The sequence below is a fragment of the Austrofundulus limnaeus genome, unplaced genomic scaffold, assembly GCF_001266775.1.
Source record: "Austrofundulus limnaeus strain Quisiro unplaced genomic scaffold, Austrofundulus_limnaeus-1.0 Scaffold852, whole genome shotgun sequence".
Classification (NCBI taxonomy): Eukaryota; Metazoa; Chordata; class Actinopteri; order Cyprinodontiformes; family Rivulidae; genus Austrofundulus; species Austrofundulus limnaeus.
In genome coordinates this window covers 102,114-114,092 of record NW_013953254.1, presented here as the reverse complement: position 1 = coordinate 114,092, position 11,979 = coordinate 102,114, and the positions used below count along the sequence as shown (strand labels likewise).

The window sequence follows — 11,979 nt, the reverse complement described above, 5'->3', positions numbered from 1 at the left end:
TATATATATATATCAAAAATAAATTAGATTTTGCATCATTGTCTATCTAGCATCGTGAAATTGGCCTCTGTCTCTTTAAGAACCTCCTACCATTTCCAACACTCCCACTTCAGCACATCTTCACAACAATGCTTTGGGGGAGGGGTGCTCTGTGGGGCAGGAGTTCAGCTGCAGACTGAGCTCCAGGGAGGAGCTAGGTACAAATAGGCAGAGCTTTGTACCAGCAAGCGTTTAGGAAGCTCCACGTTTCTACAGGAGATTAATGAATGAGTCAAAGCAAAACTCTGGGTATATTTTTAGATGAGGGAATGACATTATAACATGATATAATACTCCAAAAAGTCCATTTTGCATAATTACCCCCACCCCCACTTAAGAAATTTGCCATCATACATGTCGTGTGTTTTCAAGAGCAAAATATTGTAAGTTGTTTCTCAGTTCTTCACCACATTTATTACATACCCACCATATAATCCAGAATCCCCCCCAGACTCAGCACTGCATTTTTACACAGGTTGCAGCTCTACAGTTTCGTATGAGAGAACTGGAAACAGCTGAGCATGAGAGCCAAGAGTTGCTGCAGGAAAAAGAAGCCTGTCAGCAGCAGAGTGACCAGAGGCACAGAGAAACGACTGCTCTGCTTCAGGCAGCTCTTCAGGAGACCAGGGCCACAGTCAAAGAGCTCAGTGTGAAGGCTGGTCTTGCTGAAAACCGAGCCAAAGGTCTTGAGGAGCAGCTGAGTGTGAGCAAAGCCAAATGCAGGGACCTGGAGCACCAGCTGGTGGGTCTGTATGCAGGTCTGCGCTCCACTGTTGATGGCCATCGTACAAGGCTTTCTGAAAGAACAGGTTCACCAAGACGGTCTCCTTCTCCCCGGAGAAGAAACCTGCATGTTAGAGGTAACTTTGAGCTCTGCTGCTGTCATCTTTGACCTCACTGAAAACAGGCAAACTGTGGAGTGTGGTCTCCTTTCAGGAAGAGAGAGCGTCTCAGGGGGATCTGTGTTCTTGTCTCATGATGAAGATGAAGAGTTGAATTTGGAATCTGTGCTCACAGCCGTGCAGGGCTTCCAGAAAGAACTCTGGGACACACAAAGAGAACGGGTAGAAACAAAAACGAAAACCATTAACACTCAGAGCCTACACTTCATAGTTACTACATCTTAATGATGCTTAAAAGTTTCCTGTTCTTGCTTTAGGATGAAGCCCAGGTCCAGATAGTCAAACTGAGTCAGGATGTGACAGAACTCAAAACGTCTCAGGACAAGTCCACCACTCAGCTGCTGCAGCTGCAGAGGTCCCTGAGGCAGTCAGAGGAGGGTAACACATCCTACGACTAATCAGGAAACAACGATTGCTCATTGGTTTGCATGTTTTATAAATAATGAAAAAATGTTGTTTCAGGAAAACGACAAGTGGAAGAAGAGTTGCAAAAAGTGCACGCTTCCCTGTCCTCGCAACAGGATGTAGTGCATCGTTTAGAGCGGGACAAGAGAAGCCTCGAGGCTGAGCTGACTCAACTCAAAACCTCTTTGCAAACTTCTCAGACTGAGTCCCGGACTCTGCAGGTTTGTAGTGAAGGATGAAGAAATGTGCTGGCTTCTCACACACAGTGGGGTTTGTGTCTCACCAGTGGAGCAGTGGTTCCCAACAGGGTTATTATACTTCACTAAAACTAATTAAATAACGAAAACTGAAATTGAAAAAAACATTTTAGTTAATTAGAATAAATAAAAACTGTAATAAAATGAAAAAAACGATAACGAATTAAAACTATACATGTTTTACAAAACTAACTAAAACAAACAAATTAAAGATAGAATATCCTTAAAGTTTTTATCAGTTTTTTTTTAGATATGTGGATATTTTATTTATTTATTTTTTCAAATCAAGTAGTTTCACATTAGCTGTGGGCAGCTTACAGCACCTCATGGTTCGTAACAACACTTGTTTACAGTCTGCTGCTGCTCAGCATCACCTGCTGAATGACAAAAACAAAAGTTGGGAGAAAGCGTCCACTTTGGGATTTCTTTGAATATGACTGAGAAAAATAAAACAAGTGTCTTGTAGTGGAAACTGGTGATAAAACAGGTGGAATACTTCTTAAGGGAAAAACTGCATGAATCAAACTCACAGGAGATGGTTAACTGTAACTATCTTGACACGCAAGATTCTCTCAGTAGCTCCTATGATAAACTAGCAGCAGGTAGCGCCGGGTTGGAGACAACTATTGTCATCGTCCTAAAAAAATCACCCAAGTCCTTAGTTGGCAAAATTGAGTTATGCAATTATTTTATGAAGGTGTTGCTATAATGGACTGCTTTAACTAGTGACCAAATAGCTGCTGGTTAGTTAACTCACAGGAACATCACAAGCTCGAGGATGCATTGGCAAAAAAACTATAAAAAACTAATATTAGAACTAATAAAAATTATGCTAAACTAAAACTAAGCCTTAAAAATGCAATAATAACTAATAAAAACTAGCAAATCCACTGTAAAAACTAATTAAAACTGAATTAAAAGACAAAAGTCACAGTGAAATAAAACTAAACTGTAATGAAAAATTAAAAACTATTATAACCTTGGTTCCCCCCCAAAAAATAAAATAAAATAAAATAAATCCCTCGCTCCTCTTTTGAAAACCTCTGAGCAGACCAGCTTATGCCCCGCCCCCAGGCTGGGAACCACTGGTGTCCAAATGTTGCTGTGTCATGGTTCTGTGTACCAAATCTTTCTGCTGCATCATTGCACAATCAGTTTACATTTCCTTAATGGTCATAAACACAAAGTTTTGTCCAATTTGTTGTTGGTTTGATTAAAAGAAGCCCTGACGATTTTGCAACTCAAGCATTTAATCGCTAATAAAACAAATGAAATAATCTTAAGCTACAAAATAAAAGGTTTCTCGTAAATTATTACGCAAACACTGAAATGTTGATATAAGAATAATCACCGACATAAACCTCTAAATATCACGCTGCTGCAGAGCTGCTGTAGCTGCAGCTCAGATGCAGCTTCTTTAAATGAAAATCACCATGTTCTTCACATTCAGTAAAGCTGGATTAAATCAATCGTACCAAATTTCTCCACAGGACAAGTTGGAGATCCTGCATGTTTCAGAAACTTCTGCAAATGCAGAAAAACAGAGGCTGAAAGAGTCTCTGGAGGCAGCAGAAAGCAGAGTGAACCTCCTGGAGCTGTCCCACCTCACCCTCGAGGGTGAGCTGCAGCGGGCCCAGCTGAGGGCAGCAGAGGTTAACGCAGAGGCCGGGGCCCTGCAGGACAGGCTCACAGACACCAGGAGGAAACTGGGGGAGAGCCAAGATCGATGCGCAGCACTGAGAGTCAGAGAGGAGAGGCTGACCACATCACTGACTCGGGCCGAGCAGCATGAGAGCAAGCTGAGAGAGCAGATTCACAAACTCTCAAACAGCCTCAGTGACAAAGAGACGAGTGCAGGAGTTCAGCAGGAGCAGATAACTGAGCTGCAGAGGACTCTGAGTGCCAGTGAGCAGGACCGAAGGCTGCTGCAGGTACAGACTGTCACCCACATACACCCATTACTCACAGACAGAAAGCTCTGCAGGACACATGTTCTGGGTAGAGATGGTTTTAAAGGAAAGCTTTTCTGTTTCAATCAAACAAATCTTAAGGCTGCAACCCATGTGTCAAAAACAAGGCCCGTGGGCCAAATTTGGCCTGCAGTTGTTTTCTGCCTAAAAGCCCCCCTTCAAATTATCTTTTTCCTAATACAAATATATATTTATATCAATGTTAAACTTTAAATTTATGTTTGTATACAACAAAATAAACTAATTTAAAAGGTGGGTAATAATATTTGTCCTGCCCCTGAGCTGTAGGTTTTACTCTCTGAACAAATCAGTTGCATAATCCTGTATTAATGTCTCAAAATAAACTGCGTTAAAGCCAGCATCGATCATAAACTACATCTCCCATAATGCATGTTGATTATGTATGAGAATTCCCTGCAGGAAAGTGGGAGAGTTCAAAATTCAAGACTCACCACAATTCAGTGAGTAAATCTCTTACTTTTACTTTTAATGGTATTTCTGTACTATTTATTTCACATTTAGTCAGTTGTACACGTAGTACTTTCCAGTGTTTGTAAGAGTACGTGTTAAAACACTGTTTCTGTGTAGGAAATACCAGGTAGAGCTCAGTTAGTGTTTTTTAGAGGTGCTCAGTTGTAGCAATGAGACGAGGAACATGACGTTTTGTGTTTAGTTGAAGTTAAACATGACATATTAAAGTTAATTACAACTGGCCCTCAGTGAAAATGAGTTTGACACTCCTGGTCTAAAGTGTGTTTTTTCATACTTTAAATTTTTCACACACTAAGGAGTTTTGAATGTAACTTCAGAATAGAAAATAATTGACAGTCCATCTAAGATTCTGATGTTCCGATATGTTTGTTGAATGGCTCTCTAATTCTGAGAGTAATGGAGTACTCATTTACATTTTCCTGAACTGTTTACACTGGCTGTGTTAGTAAACATCCATGTAGAAATATGCTGGTGATGAAGATTCTCTGCCCTCCGGGTCACTATCAATTTAAAAGAAGTTAAAAAACAAAACTGGACTTGAAGCCGAAGATGTTTCGAAACATCTTCAGCTTCAGAATAGAAGTCCAGTTGTTTTGATTTTAAACTTTTTTTAAAGGTGCAGAAAAAAGTTTAAAAAGCTACATTTTTTGTTTAAAATGCATTTTATAAAAACCCTTTTTAAAGGCACAGTGACTAGTGAGAGTGCTGACTAGTTGAAACTTAAAACTGCTCATAAAAAAACATAAATGATAGGCGATGCTCTGTTAATTCCTCAGTGTTAGAAAACATCCCTACTCTCATCTGCAGCTTCAAACAGTAAACTCAAACAGGAACAAAATGCAAATCCATCTTTGAAAGGTTGTGTTTCAACACGTTTGTGCCCACAGGAGCATCTGGATCAAACACGAGATGCTCTTTCAGAGAGCAAGCGGCTGAACCACTGTCTCACCGAGCAGATCCAGGACCTTCAAAGAGCACAAGTGGACTCAGATCTCAGAGTTTCTGCGCTGGAGAAACACAGCAGGACACTGAAGGCGGTGAGTCACGCCGTCTGAGTGTAAATAAATCAGAAGCTGAGGTTGTGTTTTGATGCTTGCTTTGACTCACTGTGTCCCAGAGCCTGAAGCAGCAGCTGGAGGCTCAAACACAAACTTCCCAGCAGCTGCAGAGAGACAAAGAGGGTCTCCAGGAGAAGCTCAGCAGCCTGCAGAGCTCCGTGCAGAAGCTTCAGAACCACAGAGCAGAAACAGAGCAGGTCCTGACCCGCTTCAGCAAAGACAAGTCTGCTCTTAGAAGAACACTAGAGAAGGTGAGCCGACTCACCTGCAGAGTGGTTTGACCTTTTCAAAATGCACTGAAAATCCAACAACCACAGAGTATTTGACTGTTTCTGCTCGATGAGCATAAAAACAAGTGAATATGAGGTAAAACATCTGAACAACATGTGACAGCCAAACCACAATTGGCTTCAAATATAATTAAAGACTCTTGAATTTAATTCTACAACTGCTGGAAGCCTTTTATACAGAAGAGGCCAGAACTGAAGTAATATGTATTTAGTGCTGGTCAGGGGCCTTGTAGACTTACCCATTATACATAAAAGAGCACTTATATTAATCCTGCAATGGGCCAGTAATTTGTTGTTTTTATTTCTTTTTTATTTATTTATTTATTTATTTATTTATTTATTAGCACACTGTGTAAAGTGTTTGAAAAGGTAGGAAACTGCTGGGTTTTGTGACACATGAAGGCACATTATTGTTAAAAAGGGTCAAGGTAAAGTTGTTTACCGTGTTTCACCTCTGTGCTGTTGGTAGGTAGAGATGGAGAGGCTGAGGAAAGAGGAGGAGGCAGCTTCTGCTGCCAAAGAGAGAGCGCAGTTGGAGCAGACGATCTGCAGCTTGGAGCAGGAGCTGACTGGAAAACAGGAAATGCTGGAGGCTCTACAGGTGAAAGGTTGCAGAATTACGGGGCAGAATTAGGAAACTCTAAGCAGTACTTACACATACTTATGTGTAATTGTGGCCAGACGCTTACTTACTTACACTCACGGGCATTAAAGTTGTGTTAAATGCAAGCTTTTAATGGTTTATTTGAATTGTTCTTTTCAACTTTGATGATTTTTAAAAACAGGAATTCAGTTTGAATTTATTGTGGAGTTTTCTCAGACCAGCATACATTCACCTCAATGTTTTATTGTTGTTAAATATAGTAGAATGTGTTTAGACTTGCCAAGGCTTATTAAAGGGATCCATGACTAGTTGTAACATTAGACTTTATTTGATAAAACATTTATTTTAACTGTAAAATAAAGACTGTAAAAATACTGTAGACTGTGTAGTTTTACACGGAAAGGGCCATTTTATTTATACTCAAAGCATTCTGGGTAAATGATGACGTGGATAGGTCCTCGGTGCGAGGCTGCTAGCGAGCTATATCCACCCTGAAGGTTAATGTTGGACAATATCTGACGATTGGCTCTTTTAAATGAAACCAGAGAGCGTTGACAGAGAGGAGAAGGTAGAAATGACTCAGCCTGCAACTGAAAATATGGATGAAGGACCTCAGTTTAGCTTGCTTGTTTGTCACGCTAGCACTGAGCTAATACATATAAGGTAATATAGCGTCAGTGCTAGCGCGAAGGCTAACAGGCTAAGCTGAGGTTCATGCATGGATAAAGCTGACGTTAACATCACGGCCTTCCCAAAACTTCAACCTTACTGTTACTTAGAGACCTGTGCTTAAAAGAAAAATATCTGACCAAAACCAAACAGTTTAAATGAACTTTGACAGTTCTACCAAAAGGAGTGGCCACAGATCATTCAGAACTATGTCCTGAAGCTTATTAGTGGTGTGGCTGAAAGTTGTTTAACCAAATATTCATGGGAATGTATGTATATATTTGAACATGAATGTATATTTTGAACATGAATGGTTTGGAGAAAGTCTACAATAAATTTAAACTTGTGAACCTAATTCTAGTTTTTAAAAATCCTATGTTGTATAATCATTTATCCCTGGAAAAATATTAAAATAAACTGTTTAAAGCCCAGATTTATTAAAATATTTATGTCCATGATGAGTAAACAAAACCTTCTGACCACAACTATATATTTACTGTTCATCTTTCTTAATTTCTCAAATAAATACCCTATAAGTGACGAAACAAATGATCACCACACATGCATAAAATGTCCATTTTTTTTAAACTCGGTGAGAATATTGATTACTAATCCAGTTACGCCAGGCCTTTAAACTTCCTGGGTTTCCTCCTGAACTTCCGAGCAGTTGTCTGTCTTATTATTTTCAGTCATGTAGTTTTAAACAAACTGTCGTCAGACTCAGATCTTCCAGCTGGAGCGCGCTCATGCACAGCACCTCCTGGAGGTTACAGCCCATCATCACCAGGAGCTGGACCTGGAAACAAACCGTCTGAGGGACAGTCAGCTCCAAGCAGAACAAGCCCTGGAGTCCAGGGAGAGGGCTCACCGCCAGAGGGTCAAATGCCTGGAGGGACAGGTACAATTACTCCCACTTTTTAAGAAGAATAGAAACTCTTTCTTGATCTGCTTCAGTTTTTTCTTGGTTTTCCACAGGTGCTGACTCTCAGAGAGCAGCTTGACCAGGAGACGAGAAGACAGCAAGCGTATTTCAACCAGGTGCTTCAGCCCAGAGTGTAGGCAGTGATACTAACAACTGTATGTTTCCAGCCACACTCGGAAGCACACAAACACTCTCCCGAAGCATTTGAACCCCTCCAAGCAGCAGCACACGTGCACACACGGGATTACATTAATCTGCAGGAAAGAAACTCAACAACAACAAACAATAAGTGTTTTGTTTAGAAGTGAACTGGATGTGCCTAATTGTGTTTAAGAGTTTTCATGGCTCTGCGCTGCGATGAATGTGACAAGAGGTGACTGTTTGTGTATTCATCATTGTATCCGATTTACATGTCATCATCCTATTCTGTGTATTTAATAATGAATGAAACAAATATTTAGATCAATTGATTGCAAACTTGATTTAGAATCTCAGGATGACTCTAGTGGAATTTTCTGTGCTGTTTTGACTTAATCATTGTTAGTGGAGCAAAATACTGACGAGTTCAAATAAAAACAAATGTAACCGTGCATATAAACACAGTATTGCAGGGCTATTCAACTGGTGGCCCACAGGCCGGATGTGGCCTGCGAGTGACTGAAGTTCGGCCCGCCAATCTCTGAAGTCCAAACCCCTAGTTTTCTACTTTAATAACTCAAAGTTATTTTAATTAAACATAGGCATGTTTGGTATCTACAGAAATGACAAAAATCTTGACTACAAGCTGGTAAAAACCATTTCTATGATTACTTAAGACAGTTAAAATTACAAGCAGTTGAAGATAAAACTATGAAAGTGAAAATAAAATTGGTTTAAAATTTGGCAAATCAGAGATGATGAACTTATTGTAGTGTTAAACAGGAGGCAGAATGTTAATTTTATAGGTTTCTGTATGTTGTATTCATGATTAAATGCAGCAAAATAAACTATTTCAAAGGGAACAGATCTTTGTAATACTTGGTTTATTTACATAAAGACTGTAAGTGCTGGCTGTTTGGCCCATCATCTGTTGACCTGCAGTAACTGTGGCCCCCGGAGTAATTTAGTTGAAAGCCCTGCAGTATTGATTCATCAAATACTTCAGATACACAAAGAATGATGACAATTCTGGTCTTTAGGGATAGAAACCTCTGCAATTTATCACAAATTAGAAGCTTTTCTGAACTTGTGTTGGTGAGAAAATGTGCATGAATGCCTGTTTTGTTTCAGTGAAGGGAGTTTCACAGATAACGAACTCTGTGAAGTTTTTTCTTAAGGATGATTTTATTTATATCAAATTTGCAGAGCCTTTAAGCTCTTAACTGCTTTCTGCGCTGCCTCTCACATCTGCACTGCAACACAGCCCGCCTTGTACAGTAGTCCCACTGAAAAGGAAAGTCCTGTCAGAGCTTCTTTAAAGCGGCCCTTTGATTAACATAGACCCGCCCAGTGGTTATCCAGTTACCGGCCTCTGGTTGGCTATTGGCTGGAAGGAGCTAATTATGCAAGGTAGTGAAATCCCTGTGGGGGAGGTGGGGCCAAAACTGAAAGAACTCTTTTGGCAAACAGAATAGAGCTTTTATTGAGGATATTTCTAAGCTGACCATCAGGGACCAAATCACTGGATTGTTAAATAAAACAACATTTCAGCTGAATCACACTGCACACACCCCCTCCTCCTCCACCCCCCACTTCATTTCTTCCCTCGTTTTATTTTCAGTGAGACGGGAGTGTAGCTTATGCAGAGTCCAGCAGCAGGCAGAATGCAAGGGATCCACAGTATTCCCTGGTCTCGCACGAGGAGCTGAGCGAGCAGGAGGCAGAGCCGGGGAGCAGTCAGGTGAGGCATCCAGCTGCTGTGGCTGAGAAGAGGAACGCACCGTCCTGTCCCCGCGCTGCACTTGTTGCCTGAGGTGTGCGAGCTCCTCCCTCCCTCCCTCTGCACAGCGCCTGCTGTCAGCTCCATCCCCGGGTGGCTGAAGCCATGCTGCTGCCGCTGCGAGCCCTCCTGCTCTGCCTCTGCACCCTGCCGCCCGGGGTGGACCCCGCCGTGCCCCTGGAGGACTTCTACCCCTTCGGTGAGGACAGGGGGGACTCACAGACCATCTCTCAGGACGACGGAGGCTCTGGACTCCAGGAGATCTCTGTTGCCTTCCCCTTCTTTGGCGACCGGCACACGGGACTCTATGTGAGTACAGAGTTCAGTCTATTTTCTGCTCTCTTGTGTGTATTTTTGTGTTTTTGTATCCAGCATGCGTGTGTGTGCGCACATGGCTGCTGGCAGCTGAAGCTGACAGAGTGTGAATTGTGGAGGAAAAGACCCTCGGGGAGATGAGAGTTGGTGCGAGGCCAAACACCACATTGCTGTGCCTCCTGAGAGTTTGTATATGTTCCAGTTCTCTGTGCTCTGCTGAGTAATCTCATTTACTCAGAACATCTCCACTCACTGGTGGAATCAGGATTCCTGCTTTACATCTGCCCTCCCTGCACTCCGAGCGCTCTCAAGTGCACGAGGGGAGGGAAACCGAGAGGCAAACTATCTGAACAGCGCTAACCTCAGTTATGATAAATTCACACGTAAAAAAAAAACTGTTCAAGGAAATGACAGTTTGTGTTCAGCATCTGTGAGTAATTCTTTCTCACAAGAAGCTGAAGTGGAGAGAAAACATGCACGCCGGAGGGAGAGGAACTGTGCTCAGGGGAGGAAGCCGAATGGTTTGACAAGGATTTTCGCACACCACAGTGAAACCTCCTTTGATCTGCCTTTGTCATGCGCTGGGTTCAGTTCCAGAGATTGGAAAGGCAGAACTCCCTTAAATCAACACCACCTGTTGCGGTTATGCATCCACGCTTGCTCTCCGAATCTCCGTTTCCTCGCTTGGAGCCCTGCCCCGCCCGCCGCCTCCCCCTGTTCGGATCCCGGGCAGGAGGAGGCTGAAGAACCATGGCAACAGCTGGCAAGGTTAAAGGTTGTCTTTCTAATCTAAGCAGCCTCTTCTGTGTCACACGCAGGGGATGAACAATGTTTCTAACTGTAGCTCACCATTACAGCCTGCCTGCGCACCGCACCATGTTTCAAATGAGGTTTTCCTGTCATTAATATCCAAAAAAACTAATTAAATTTCATGTCTGAAGGTTACGAGCTGTGTCACTCAGCATATCATTAAGTGTAATTTTCTGCTCACACACAGTTTAACAGATCACAGGACTCTTTTTAAATGCCTCACCTGAATCCAATAAACATCTGGCAGAAAGCGTGTGGGCCACAGTTTGAGGAGCTGCTCTGAGCAGGTAATATTTCATTCTGGACTAAGAGGTAAATTTGTATCAATAATTTCTCCCAAGAGTGTATTCCAAGACCTGCAAACCTGCAAACGCAGGACAGCTGTAGAGCCTTTGATTGTAAGCTCTGTGTGGTCTTAACACAGCAATTAACTGTAAAAATAAATTTAAGAAAACATCCCCAAAATGTACGTTTTTTTTATGTGGCCATGGAGTCAAGGACTTCCCAAATCCTCTCAGCCTTGTGGCTACACTGATCTCTAATGTCACTTAAAAATTCCTCTGTAGGCCTGGGTCTTTCCCAACTTCCAGTCCTATTTCTGCCTCATGGTAACCAGGCTGTTTCTCTGTTATGGTTTGTATCTGGGAGTTTTCTCGTGTTGCTGGGATCTCTCCTCCTCCTCGGTGTCCTCCCTCCCTTCCTCCTACGCTCCAAACAACAAGGCAGGGGTCTCCCCCCTGCACTGTCCAGCTGTTTTATCTGAGAAAATGACCGATTGCTTTCACAGAATGCAGATGTGTCTGCAAAGAGTTTCAGAAGCTGCTCAACGATGCAGTTTACATCAATAAATTCACTTACTTTCATGCACTGGCCAATAACGTCTGTCGTTAATGGCCAGTGTATGAAAGTAAGTGAATTTATTGATGTAGCAAAATGCTTTACATACTGAAAACACTGATAAAACGTTTGAGAAGGTGAAAAAAACAATTAAAGGCTTATTATTCCTAAAGGAACTGTGCATAGCTCAATACTTTCTAAAACAGAGCTTTAAACTAATGGTCATTTATAAACTTTGCAGCATTGCGCAATCTTATGTGATATTGTGAGATGTCATGCTCAGAGTATGTGATGAATAACTCTCAGGTACTATCACATCAAGTTTTAGCTCATAAGTGTAAAACTGACTGAATACACTCACCGGCCACTTTATTAGGTACACCACGCTAGTAACGGGTTGGACCCCCTTTTGCCTTCAGACCTGCCTCAATTCTTCGTGGCATAGATTCAACAAGGTGCTGGAAGCATTCCTCAGAGATTTTGGTCCATAT

At 41.9% G+C, this 11,979-nt stretch overlaps 2 protein-coding genes across 3 annotated transcripts in view; both read left to right on the top strand.

Annotated features, from left to right (window-relative positions):
• crocc2 (ciliary rootlet coiled-coil, rootletin family member 2) overlaps positions 1-9,448 on the top strand; it is a gene marked incomplete at its 5' end in the record, with an annotated part of 16,074 nt that extends 6,626 nt beyond the window's left edge. Inside the window, 11 exon segments of the mRNA XM_014029096.1 lie at positions 515-899; positions 976-1,103; positions 1,199-1,319; positions 1,404-1,567; positions 3,094-3,534; positions 4,953-5,102; positions 5,183-5,374; positions 5,883-6,014; positions 7,405-7,584; positions 7,662-7,724; positions 9,368-9,448. Coding sequence (XP_013884550.1) covers positions 515-899; positions 976-1,103; positions 1,199-1,319; positions 1,404-1,567; positions 3,094-3,534; positions 4,953-5,102; positions 5,183-5,374; positions 5,883-6,014; positions 7,405-7,584; positions 7,662-7,724; positions 9,368-9,370 — 1,959 coding nt within the window.
• Positions 9,449-9,620: 172 nt separating this feature from the next.
• Positions 9,621-11,979, top strand: part of sned1 (sushi, nidogen and EGF-like domains 1) — a 50,520-nt gene continuing 48,161 nt past the window's right edge. For both annotated transcript variants that reach the window (XM_014029093.1, XM_014029092.1), the window contains exon 1: positions 9,621-9,835. In XM_014029093.1, the coding sequence (XP_013884547.1) occupies positions 9,632-9,835 (204 nt within the window). In that variant the 5' untranslated portion in view covers positions 9,621-9,631. The remainder of the gene's footprint in view (positions 9,836-11,979) is intronic.